The sequence below is a fragment of the Sylvia atricapilla genome, chromosome 7 (assembly GCF_009819655.1).
Source record: "Sylvia atricapilla isolate bSylAtr1 chromosome 7, bSylAtr1.pri, whole genome shotgun sequence".
NCBI lineage: Eukaryota > Metazoa > Chordata > Aves > Passeriformes > Sylviidae > Sylvia > Sylvia atricapilla.
Genome location: NC_089146.1, coordinates 14,435,760 through 14,448,618, shown reverse-complemented (window position 1 = coordinate 14,448,618; position 12,859 = coordinate 14,435,760). Strand labels below are relative to the sequence as shown.

The 12,859-nt window shown below is 45.3% G+C and overlaps 1 protein-coding gene across 2 annotated transcripts in view; it reads left to right on the top strand.

Moving 5' to 3' along the window:
• Positions 1 to 3,341: 3,341 nt before the first annotated feature.
• The window catches only part of ITPRID2 (ITPR interacting domain containing 2), a 40,711-nt gene continuing 31,193 nt past the window's right edge, over positions 3,342 to 12,859 (top strand). The window contains exons 1-6 of one of the 2 annotated variants that reach the window (XM_066322711.1): positions 3,342 to 3,422; positions 3,644 to 3,921; positions 4,020 to 4,071; positions 8,889 to 8,938; positions 9,772 to 9,828; positions 12,480 to 12,516. In XM_066322711.1, coding sequence (XP_066178808.1) covers positions 3,702 to 3,921; positions 4,020 to 4,071; positions 8,889 to 8,938; positions 9,772 to 9,828; positions 12,480 to 12,516 — 416 coding nt within the window. In that variant the 5' untranslated portion in view covers positions 3,342 to 3,422; positions 3,644 to 3,701. Of the gene's footprint in view, positions 3,423 to 3,605; positions 3,922 to 4,019; positions 4,072 to 8,888; positions 8,939 to 9,771; positions 9,829 to 12,479; positions 12,517 to 12,859 lie in introns of those variants that run through there. The other variant, XM_066322712.1, reaches the window with a different exon arrangement.

Sequence of the window (12,859 nt, the reverse complement as noted above, 5' to 3'; positions counted from 1 at the left end):
TTTTATTTTTTATTTCTGGTTTTGTCTATAGATCTATTCCTAATTACTCTGTCTCGTAGCTTCTGTATGTGTTACCCATTTGTCACAGCGTCTCCTCAGTGGCAAGATCTGCCAATGAGGCTTTGATGGCTGGTCCTCCTGTGGATGGTCATCCCGAGAAGGCTTAGCCCTCAGGTGAGCTGGAAAACAGGAAACAGATTCCAAATCTGACCCATCCAGACCTCACCAGCACATTTTGATCCCATTTTCTCCAATCCTCCTCCTGCACTGGGTGCTTGCAGTTCCTGGGCAGGCAGCAGAGGACAAAGCAAAGGCTTTGACCATGCTACCAAGGGCCCACCTATGCAGCCTGGAAATATTTCTTTGGTTTCCAGAGGCTTATCCTTATCTCCCCATACTGTATGGGGGGATATAGATATATTGTGTAATCCCTCCTGAACACTGGAGGCTCTCCGAATGTACAGAACTAGCAGGGACACACAGTGTGCTCAAAAGCATGGGGAAGCCTGGCCCAACTGTAGCAGGGAAATGCTCCTTACAGTGGACTCAGACATGGGAACAAGTGCCCATGGGAACTGGTGGAAGCACCTCATTTATATCTTTGAGTTATGTAGGAATGTATTTTTTCACACAGTACTGCAACTGAAAGAATTCTCTGCAGGCAAAAATTGAATTAAGTCCTCTTTGAAGGTTTTTGTTCTCTTACTAAAAAAAAGACAGTGACTTAGTGGTATTTGTAGGGCTAAATTGTATTTCTCTGTGTGTATTTACACACACATTCATATGTTCAGGGCCAGTACCCAGATAACAAATGTGAGAATTATTATTATTCTTAAAATGTGTGTGTCTGTGGGCTTTTTACTTGGTAGTACTTAGTAGTACTGCTAATGGTGCTGTGGTTATAAATCTTCCTTTAGGAATTTATAACATAACGTAAAGCACAATTTATCCCTGATCTAATTAATGCCTACACAGTGTTTTATTTGAATGGTTTCAAAATAATCTGGGAGGGGAAAAATTGGTCTAATTTAAGTGACAAGATGACATGATTTTTCTCCCAATCAATTACTGCTTTGAAGTACAACTAACAAATTACATTCTGAAGCAAGAGAAACTTTTATTACACAACAAACTGACTTTTTGATTACAAGTATTAAAAGAAATAACGAGCCAGATATTTTCCTTGAAAAAAATGTTCTACTTAATATAGGATTTGATTGTGCAATCCTTACTCATACAGAGACAAAAGGGATCTTGCTGGTGTGGTGTGAAGGTACAAGAGAGAGCCCAGTGCCGTACTGGCAGGACTTCATTGCAAAAAGCTAGTGGCTGCTGTTTACATTTCCAACATTCTCTGAGTAAGTGTTGTCACAACAGACAAGCAATTAGAGACAATAATGTCAGTAATTTGTGGATTAAGAACTCCTTAAGGATGAATTGGCACGGCCAGACAGTAGCTGCTTTTAGCTTGCAACTGTTCACCCTTAGCTGTGCCAGTGAAAGTGTAACTTTCAAGAAGAAATTGTGCTCCCTCTTTGGCAGCAAACAATGGCAGGGGTTAAACTTCTCTAGGCCCTTCCTGCCTCTCTTACAGCTCCCATCCAGGCAGCTCAACCTCAAAGGGCCATTTTTTAAGAGGTACATCTATTTATGCACACACATAAAATGGAAATATTTACCATTATGTCAAAGTAATGCTGTGCTAGGCACTTGCCAACAAAGCCAGAAAAAAATCAGATTTTAAGATTCCAGTCCTATAAATACACCTGTGAGGAACCTCAGCTGAAGTCCAAGCCCCAGCTCGCCGTTGTGGAAGGCACAGGACCTGTGCTGGCCCTCTGAGTCACCACGTGGGACACCCGTGGTTCAGGACACGCTCCATATTAGCTTATGCAAAATCTGCAGTGTGTGAAACATGCCCTGCTGAGAAAATTATTTGATTATTTTGATGATCAACAAGAAAGATTCAAATGTAGTTGGCTCTTTTTTTTTTTTTTTTTTAAGAAATTCAAAAATACCATCTCAAAACGTACAGAAATGATGTGTACTTTCAGGGTCAAATTAAATACACTGTTTGTCCTTTTGTGCTACTGTTCTTCTGGTTTTATTTCAATACAAACCGTCCAGAAAATTAGAGTGTGTTTAGGAAAATGACTTGTGATGGGGGGAAATTTATCTTAGTAAGGCTGTATATGCGTAAAGTAGTGGGTAGGCTGGAGGGGTTAGGAAAAACAAGAATTTTTTTTTTGTTATTATTTTTTTTTATTTTATAGGGGAAATGTTCACAGAAATTCCTTGAAAGGTTTTAACTATAAAGCTAGATAATGAAAGAATATTTATTGGATACCATTAACCTGCTTCCTCCAAAGGCAGATTTACCTTTGAACATGAAGTACATCATGTGCCTAGCTGTCAACACCAGTTTTACAACTCCAGAGAACGCCGGTTAATTTTGCTGCTTGTGCTTACTAATTTTGCATCTTTTCATGAAAATGTCGTAAAGGACCTTTCTCAAAGGCTTGTTTCCCCCAGGCTCCGCAGCCGCAGGTGAGCTGGCTGGGTGTGCAGGGCTCCTGCGGCGGGCCCGGGGATGTGGCAGTCCGGGCGCACGCAGGACGGCAGTGCCCTGCTGCCCAGGGTGGGCACATCGTGCCCTCAGTGAGGGCCTCGGCCACGGCTGCTGTGGGGCCGGGGGCAGCCGAGGCGGGCAGGGCACCTGGCACGGCGCTCTGGCTGCAGGGACCTCGGCCGACGCCGCAGGGAGACAGTGAAAGCAGCATTTTGGGCAGCACCTGCTTCCCATGTATGGGGACTCGCTCGTCTTTAGCGGGGGTTTCAGTTGATTCTGGTGCCTTAAGTACATCTTGAAGGGCATGATAAAGGCTTCAAACGCGCCTAAGATTTTAAGAGGCCGGGTTTGGTACTTCTGGAGTCCCTGCAGCCCCCAGCCTGTGCCCGAGCAGACACTGATCGAATTTCACCGCCCTGGAAGCGAGGCAGAAGGCTGTGTGAACCCAGTACACATCTTTTCCTTGCGCCTTCTCCCCGCTCCCCACTCCCGTTCCCTCAGGATAAAACCCTGCAAAGTCCCTCTTGGCTGCTCTGCACCTTTTTTAGTTTGGAAACATCCTCTACGGGCCCGGGCCACGGGCGGCCCTTCCCAGCCTGGCCAGGCCCGAGGGGCCGCGCCGCCACGGCGCCAGCGGGTCCGACCCCGCATCCCTGTCCGCGTCCCGTCCGCATCCCCGCGCCGAGCCCGGCCCGGCCCCGCGGGAGGCCCCGCTCTGCCGCCGGCCCCGCCGCCGTCACGTGGCCGGAGTTTTCTCATCCCGCGGCGGTATGAGGAAGTCAGAGCCGCCGCCGCCGCCGCCCGCAGCCCGGGCGGGCGCAGCCTCCGCCGCCGCCTCGCCGCGGCGCGACATGTGAGTACGGCGGGCTCCGGGCCGCCCGAGCTCTGCCCGCCCCGGGGCGGACACCTGCGGGGCCGGGGGCGGCCGGGGGCGGTGGTGGCCGGGAGTGGGGACGGGCCGGCCGGCGTGCGAGCGCGGGGAGGGGCGGCCGCGCCCGGGGGCTGCGCGGACGGCGGCCCCCGGACGGACGGACGGACGGAGGGACGGACGGCACATCTCCGCTCGCCCGGCAGGCTGGCTCTCTCCGCCGCTCGCCTTCCGGCGTGAAGCCCCGCCGGCGCCGCCGCCCCGATGGAGCAGCCCCCGGCGGCGGAGGAGTGGCAAGGGGCGACCCAGAAGAGGAAGGCCTGGGCCAAGAGCCGCGACTCCTGGCAGGCGTCGGAAGCGGAGGATTTCTCAGCAGCGGCGCTGGCCCGCGGCGAGGAGGAGGAGGAGGAGGAGGAAGAAGAGGAGGAAGAGGAGGAGGAGGAGGATGTCGGCGGCGGCGAGCTGCCGCTGGCCGCAGGAGCAGGTCAGTGCCGGGGGGCAGCAGCCCGCGGGTCACCGGGACCCCGCGGCGGGCCTCGCTGTTACTGACTGTCGGCTTCTCTCTCCTGCTCTGCCCCTAAGGCTGCCACAGCGTTCCCAACGAGAAGATCGCGATATGGCTGAAGGACTGCAGGTGGGTGCTGCGGAGCGGGCACCGGCGCCGGCGCTGGCACGGCCGCTCCTCCGGCCCGAACACGCGTGGCCACTCTCTCCTTGGCCACTCATTAATGAGCCTGAAGGCTCTCAGCCGCCGGGGGAGGAACCCAGCAGAGGGTCCGGAAGGCAGCGTTACTTTGGAAGCGGTTCTCACCGAGGAGATCCAGTTTAAAGCTTCCACTGTTTCCTTGCCTGGTTTTTGGTGCAGATTGCAAGAAACGGTGCTCCGCGGCATGGCCTCTGTGCTTACGGGCCTTCAGGAGCGATGGAACAGTTTAGATTAACTTGATTTATTTGAGTTTCTTAACGTGAGGCATGGTAATATGTATCCCGTGTTTCTATTACTGATGCAAAATAATCTTTGGTGTTTAGAACAGGCATGGATGGAATTACTTTTTCTTCATCCTCAGTCACATAAAAGCGCAAATGCTGCATCAGTAGCAGCTGCTTTTGTCCTGTCTTTTTCTCCATTCAGTCCTAACAGCCCTTAGAGGCAGAATTGATGGGGAGAAGCTAACAATTAACTTTCCAGTAGCTAACAATGACATTTCAAGGCCTCTGATATTTGATATTTCTGGTTTCTTTCTCCTTTTAAGAGCAGCTATGTTAAGGCAAGAATTTACCACTGAGATTAGCTATGCCTTTGTGATCTCTTGGTCCAGTATGCAGCTGACTGCTCTAACTCTGGAACTGAAGTGTGGGTTGTTTTATAGCTGCAGATCCTCCATATAGCTTTCTTCAGATCTTTACAGGCTGTGCCTTGGATAGGGTGTTGGCAGCTACAGACTTGAAATCTCCTAATCCCTAAAATACAATGTTTAGACATTATGCAGACCATTCTTCCAAAATGCTAGAACGGGAAAAGATTTTTCTACTTTTACCTCAGCTCTGGTGTCCTGTTGGTCTACTAAACTGTTTTCTTAAAAATCAGTATTATGAATTCAGTGCTTCCTTAGAAGTATTTAGTGGGGAGGGCGAAACATGTAAGGACTGGAGGGGGAAGAGGCCATTGGGGGAGATATTCTTCCTAATGCTGCACTGCCACTATGTCTAAATCAGCAGGATTTCTGTGTATAACCTTCCCTGGCCCTGTAGTTCTTTAACATTTCCGTACAGAACTTAAGGAACAACACAAAGTGCAAACTGACAACATGAACACCTAATAGATGGCCAAAAATCTTCAGTCATAACACAAAGCTTGCAGCTTCGTACCCGTGCTTTGGTAACTATCTGTTGTTAAAACTGGCACCACGCATTTCTGTGGAATGTGTTTGCATCTCTGGCAGTTGATTCCCAAAATATGAGAATCTTGTTTTACAAATAACAAATGAAGCACAAGTTAACTCTTTCGCTAATACAGAAATACAGATTTAGGTAATTCATGTTACTGAAACCGGTTGTGCTCCTTCCACAGAAGCCTTTTAAAGTACAGCTATTTACTAGTGTAAGTTTCAGAGGAGTCTTGTGTTCTCCTCAGAAAGACTTTTAAGAAAAGATTTCCTAAACAATGCTGTTCAGACAGGAGTTAGCCTCTGCTCTGTGGCGTGCAGGGTGCCAGCAGTGTGGTTCATGTGCAATCCCAGCTGCCTGTGAAGGGCTGCACAGCTCCTTGAGTTTTAAACTGCGGAACAGTTTATTCTTTAGTGCCTAATGTACATGCAAGCAGTTGCTAGCATGTGCAGTAAAGTGATAACTCAGTTTGCAGGGTTTTAAGTGATTGTAGGTATAGAAACCTTGCAGTGATTGATAACAATGTACATAGGAAGAGAGGACAGCATTAACAGAGGATGGAATAGCCCTGCAGTTTTGTTTAAAAAGAACAGTTGTGAAATTTACAATTTGTAAGTTGCTCTCTCTGAAATTTACAATTTGTAAGTTGCTCTCTCTGAAATTTCTTACTTGTTCAATAACACTGTCAAACTTGGCTTTGCTGTGAAACTTCGATTGCTAAGAAGTGAAGGCATACACAAACCGAACTTCTCTTTCTGGTTCATGACACAGCCTTATTCTTACAAGTCAGCTCCCTAACAAGTTACCATGTAGCTATCACTACAGATAAAGATTCAGTTACTGAATACAATGTTACATGAGTTCTAAAAGTAGTCCTTCGCATTTTCTGAGTTCCTGTACGTGTTTGTGAAATCAGAAGAAAATTGGCACTTTTAAAATCTCATTTTCTGGTTTCGGTTGGCAGTAGCACAAAAAACCTTATATCAACCACATAAATAGAAAGTATAAATAGATCTGCTTGCAAGATTTATTCCTTTGTTTGTTTCTAAACAAACAGTAGTGATATTGTGTTTAGACAATAGCATCAATAGTGCTCTAATATGGATAAAAAGAGTTACTAGCTGTCCTATGATATTTATGTTAGTGGTTTGGGGCTTTTATTACTTGGCATCTCTGTTTCACATCTGCTTTAGAGGAGAGGAGGGTTCCTAATATCTCATGTTATTTATCTTGGTAGATAAGCATTTTGTTGTTTGGGGCTTTTTGTAAAGAAATAACTAGCAGCAAACCCCAAAAGCAAAAAAAAATCATACTGTGATAAGAATTATGGAGGCATAAAAAATGTCAGATGTTACTCAAAGTTGCTGGTTCATTCATGTTTTGGGAATCACATGTCTTTGAAAAAGGCCTCTTTTTCTCTCTCCCCAGTACTTTGAAAGGCATTTTTAAGTAATAAGAAAGCTCATAAAAGTTGAAGCACAAGTGTTTGTATTATACTGGTAGATAAAAAGAAAATTTTGTCAACTATTATGATGACGTGTATTATTTTGATTGAATATATTTCAGCCCTGCCGGTAATACAGGGGATGTGGGAAGTATCTAGGAGACATCTCCTGTAGATATGCAGGAAGTGAGTTCTTGAAATGCCTCAGAAAGAAGAGATTTTTTTGCTTCAAGTTTAAAATAAACACGGCTTCTGCTCAGATAAGGTTTTAAAAGCTGCAGTTTAAACACTTCCATGGCACAGTGCAAACCCCTTGTTCTGTTCCAAGAGACCACCTGACCACACCTGGTAGCTGAACAAAGCTCTGGGATGAGAGGAAGCCTTGAGGCTGCATGTGGTAGGGAGACCCCATCCTGAGACAGAACCATGGGCCTTGCTGGTGGAAAACAGCCTGGTGCAGAAAGGCAGAGCCATCTATCCATGCTGTTGTCTGAAAGGATTTTTGTGTGATACTTGTCCGTTGTTTAAACTCATGTTTTGTCTAGTTCTTAAGAGCAAGTTTTTCAGAGGCAGGGGGTGTCTGGCAGCTGTGTGCAGCAGTGCAGGTAGGGCAGCAAGGCGTGGTTGACAAGGATGCTTTTCTGGTAGCTGCTAACGTGCTGCAGTGGTGACAGACTTAATTTCTAAAGGAAAATGCCGGCTTTGATGGATGCTTTTACTGCTTTCTGCCAGCCACTGCATGCAGCGCTGACCTTGGCTGTCAAAGTCAACGCCAGCAAGGTTCTGCATCAAAAACATAGAGGCATGGGAGTAGCCAGCAGGGAGAAGGTTGGGAGTGCACCTGTCTGAGCCAGGGAGTAGACAACCAGCATAGTTATTACCTCAGAACATAAGGCTTCTTGTAGTGTGACAGGCTTAGACAATATATCCTAAGTTTTTTCAGACTCTGACTGGACAGACCTACAGAAATACAGGAGATCTGAGCCTCAGCAGAGTGTGTCCTGCTTATGCACCTGGATGCTCTGGCTGTTTGCCTTGGAGTGGCACCACGGTGGGGCTTGGCTTTGCTTTGCAGAAGGCGTGTTGAAGTGAGCTTGCTCCCTATCAGCAGGCTGCATCTGGAGAGAGTGAGCTCTTTTCAGAGGGCAAAGGAAAATAAGGTTGTGAAGTGTAAGGTCTGTTAGAAAGCAGATGCAAACTTTCCTTGCTTAATTTGGCTATGGCACCAAAATAAATACAGTATCAGAGCACTGTTTACTTTCAGGTCTTCGGGCAGGTTTATATGTTTGTCTAATTAAAAATCCAAATGAAACATGCATAATGTAGGCACATAAATCATTTGCTTTCTCTTTCTTTATGAGTATTATATTTCAGAATTTGTTTTGAGCTTTGGAAGTTAATGCTGTGTTACTTAGAAGTGACAAGGCTTTGGTTAAACATGTCTGAGAGACAAGGTGTGGAAACATCTAGCTAAACAAATACAGTGTGAACCCAGAGTGGGATTGGGCTCTGGGTTCTAAAGCTCTGGTTGTGAGGCTTCTGCTGCTCCTTTCAAGCACCATGAGGTTCAGCAAATCCCCTGCTGTTCAGGCAACAGCTATGGAAGGGATCATCCAAAAAAGAACTAGTGTTCAATAGTGTTCTATAAAGCATCAGAACTGGCAAGTGACAGCTAACATAGCTGTCAAGTTTTTTATCCTGATTTTCCTGATTCTTCCCGATCATCAAATACAACTTTTCACCTCTGTCTCCAAGAAGTTTTGAATATGTAGAAAAATGGCAACAGCTTTTGCTGCATAAATGAGATTTAATTAATCCATTCAAAAATTCATGCTCATTTTTTCTGGGTCCATCCTCAGCAGGGGCTGAGGTGCTTGAGTGTTTGAGCTTTGCAGTTATTATGTTTTGTTGTTTTTCTCCGCAAGGTGTGTTTATTTAGAGGGCTGGGAATTGTTTAGGAAGTTATTGCCAGTCGTCAGATGTTTGTGCTTTCTGGGGGTGGAGGGAGGGAAGGAGAGAGGGAGGGACAACTGCTGCTATCACAAGCTTATTACATGCTGTAAGGAAGGACATGAAGCAGCAAGTTTTTTAAGTAGTGTTAATCTCTTCTGTGGTTTCAGAACGCCTCTGGGAGCCTCCCTGGATGAGCAAAGCAATCCTCTGTTGAAGGGTAAGGAAGGGCTTTACCTACTGAAATCTCTTTTGCTGGAAGCTGTTTTCAAGGACATTCATGTGAGACCTGATGTCTTTAGCAGCAGTAGAAACCACAGCCGGGCCAGTGTTGCAGAGTTATTCTCTCAGTGGAGCAATTGTGCCCAAGAAACTGGAGAAGGGGGAACAGAACCTGAATAAGTCTTTCTGGAGATCTTAGTAAGCTCTAAAAAAACTCCCAGATGTGCAAAAGAGGGAGGCGATTCTGTCTCCAAACTGGTGAGCATTTAGGCAGTCTCTGCCTCTAATAACTGTGGTTGCCACGCCTGAAAATTTTACTATCTGAGCAGGTCCAAATACTAAAGTTCAAAGTACAGTGGGAATGTGCAGGTAGTGACAGGATGAAGAATTACTTGCTGTGCCTGGAGTCTTCACTTCAGCTCCTAATTTGGCACAGGAAGGTGAGAGGGGAATGCCCCAGCTGGAGTCAGACTCTGGATTCTCCTGGTAAGATGTCTGGAGGATAGATAACAGCAGCAGAAGGCACAGATGTGCTGAGTGACATCTCCAGGTTCCCACTTGAAGTTAATTTGACTTGGAGGCGTTTCTGAACACAAAACTAAAGCAGTGTTCCCTTTCATCGTTCCATTTCAAAATCGTTTGACTGTGTAACTGAAATGTAATTTCTTGCTTCTTAATGCATTTTAACTGCATGAGTAATGCAGGGATTGTAAATAAAGTCTGGTTATTTCTTGTATCAAATGAAGTGTCTTGCTGATATCCTTAGATAAGCAGCTGGAAGGAAAACATTGGAGCATTGTAGTTGTTGAAGTGCTAACTGTATGTTTTCAGGCATGCTGGTGAGAAATGGAGGAAGTTTTGAAGATGACTTATCCCTGGGAGCTGAAGGTGGGTGTGGCAGGTTATGACTCTTTTTAGCAAAAAAAAAATATACTCAGTCATCTGATTTTTATTCTGAAGGATAGCATTGGCTAGAAAATCAGGATGCAGCACACAAAAAAGACAGGAAGATTTGCTTTTTGAAGTTATTTAGACTATTGCTAGAGTTAAACACTGTGAGTGTCTGACCCAAAGGTCAGAGGGAGCCCTGAATTTGCTTCTGCCCTCTCATTTTAATGCCCATGATGACAGGACAGCCTGGAGCACCTACCAAGGTTCTGAGAAAATTATTTCTCCTACTTGCTCTTCTTGTCCATGGGTTACTCTTGGCAGCCATGCATGCCCCACTTCCACTGAATCCCTTGGGAGTGGCATGTGTGAGCTTTTGGAAGGAGGAATGAAATTCTGTCAGCCAAGAGGCAAACCCATTAAGAGCTAAGTGCTTTTAAAATTGAAAAGCACCAATGCTGAGTAAGTATTTTGGATCAACCACAATATAGACTCTTCTGCTGTTAGCTGCTTGCGTTTTCTTTCTCTTCCCTTTTTTAAGGGGAAGGAGATGTGGCTGTTCCCTGTGGACTTTGTAAAAAAGACTTCTAGCCTTGATCATAGATTAGAGGTGTCCATAAACCAACAAGCAAAAGCACTGTGGATTCTGTTCTAACAGCAGCATCTTGTAGGAAAATAGCAAAAAAAAAAAAGTCTCACAAACTGGGTCCTGGGATTATCTGTAGGACAGAGGATATAAGACATTATCTGCTTTCAGTGTTAAAAAAAAAAAAAAAAGGCAAAAGCCACTCTCCGAGTTTAGCTTTTAATGTTTTTGAATTACAGCTTTTGCTAAGTCCTGGAACTTGTAGAAAGCCCTTTCCTTCCACATGAGCCTTGCCTGTAGTATCAGAGTAGTGGGATATGGCCTGGAGGAAGGAAAAACCATTAATTTTTAAAGAGTTAAGTCTTCTAAGGAAAAAAGTTAATCTGCTAATGATCTTGATCAGATAATGATGGAAAACCAGTAAATGAGTCTCCTATTGAAATAGATTAAATAGGATTAAATTTTCCTATAGACAGTCTTTTCCACTTATTAGATTGCCTGTAGTACAAAGATTACATAGCAAGAATTTCTGTGTAATGATAATCCAAGGGCCTGAGCATATAACCAAGAACACAAGAATCAGTGGATTTTAGTACATCATGTCACCTTTTTCTTTTCAGTTTTCCTCCTTATAATCTCCAAGGACTTCTGGTTTTTATGAGTCTTTAGCATGATGTAGCTTGTTCAGATGAAAAGATCTCAGTACTGGAATTGCTGGTTGATTTTTCTGGGTAAGGATGTGGATGTTTCTGCTGGGCTTTGCTTCCCATGCAAGAACAAGGGGACAACAGAGCTGCTTGGAGCAGTGCTGCGTGCCCTGCCAGACAGACAGCCCCTTTGAGGCTGGGATGAATGGCCAGCCCTTGTGCAGCCACGACTGCCTGAGTCCAGATAGAAGCCAGAGCCCTGTGTGGATGGTACAGAGGGCACTGGGCAGGGAGCTGTAACCCCAGCCCACTGCTGAGCCGGTAAAACCTATGGTTCAGCTGTTCGACTGAGTCACTGGATAATCCTTACAGATAGCTTTACCTTCGTATTATAGGCAAGAATATTAAAAAGAAGAGTTGTGGGATCTGTGTTTTGCATACATTCCTTTGCATACATTCTTTGCATACATTTCTTTGTGATGCCTCTGAACCCAAGAGAGAGGCTCTGAGGTTTCCACGTTTTACTTGTGGTTGCTGACTTTCCTCTGCTGGCACAGCGGGTCACGATGCAGGGTTTTCCTGGCACTGTGTGACATCACTTCACTCTTTTCATAGCTGATTCTGAGGGCTTCTGTAACAGACACATGCTCCTTGCCTGCCCGTCTCCTGGGGCAAGTTGTTAATGCTGAGTTGCCTCTTTGGTCAACTCATGATTTAGGTCTGAGGTCCAGTTCTGAGAGAATAACGCTGCCTGAACATCCCCATGTGATCCAGCTGCAGAAGGTGCTTTCTTGTCAGCCTGGTGACCAGGTGCTTGGTACCTGGCAGGCAGCCTCCCTCCTGAGCCTTATCAACTCTGAGCACATCTGCTGGCCCCATCAGCACCAAGGGCTTCACTGAGCTCTTGTCCGTGTATTGCACAGCTCAGGCAGCCAGAGCTCTGCCCCACTTTGCTGATGAAAAGATGAACAAATGGTCCAGCACCTGGCTGTGGGGCAGCTGCCTTTCTTATATTCTTTATTTTCTGTACTGGAGCAATCCTTGCATGCCTGCTTGTTCTCCTCCCCTTCCCACCCAGGAACAGCCCTGCAGCTGGTAATCAGGTCTTCAGTTGCAAAGCAATAAATGGTTTATATAGCAATTACTTACCACAATTTAAATTTTGAGTAATAAGATTAATGACACTATGTAAATGTGTCCATATGAGATTTAATTTTAAACAGAGCTTTAATAAACCAGATCATTTTTTTATCAACTGTATACTAGAAACCCTTGACAATCACATTTATATGGAAGAAGTAAAACCTGGTTTATGCTGGACTGTTGGTAAACATGCTCACTGTCTGCTTCTTCATGCTGATTGTGAGAAGAGTAGTTCTGAAGAGATCTGGATGTAACTTCTTCTTATTTCTCTACAGCTAATCATCTGCGGAGTGATACCCAAACAGAAACGTGGTAAACATATTTTTTTGTGTTTGTTTACTTCAGAGGAATATTTATAATGAAGGGGAGGGTGGAGAATGGGCAGTGGAAGTCATAGGGGCTACCACAGAGCTAAAGTTCTTCTGCTCGTGTCTGTTTACATGAGAGTGAAGGAAACGATCTATATAACATGGAAAGGGTTGTTAGAAGGTGCAAAAGGAAAATTCAGATTCTTGTTCTTTCAGCAGACCTGGCATAGATTTTGGAGTAGCAGGAGGAAAACAGAGAAATGACAGATCTTAGCAACGTACCATGATTAACCTTCTTTGCCTCACTGTTTGCTCACTGTTTCAGAAATTTCAAGGGAAAATTAGTT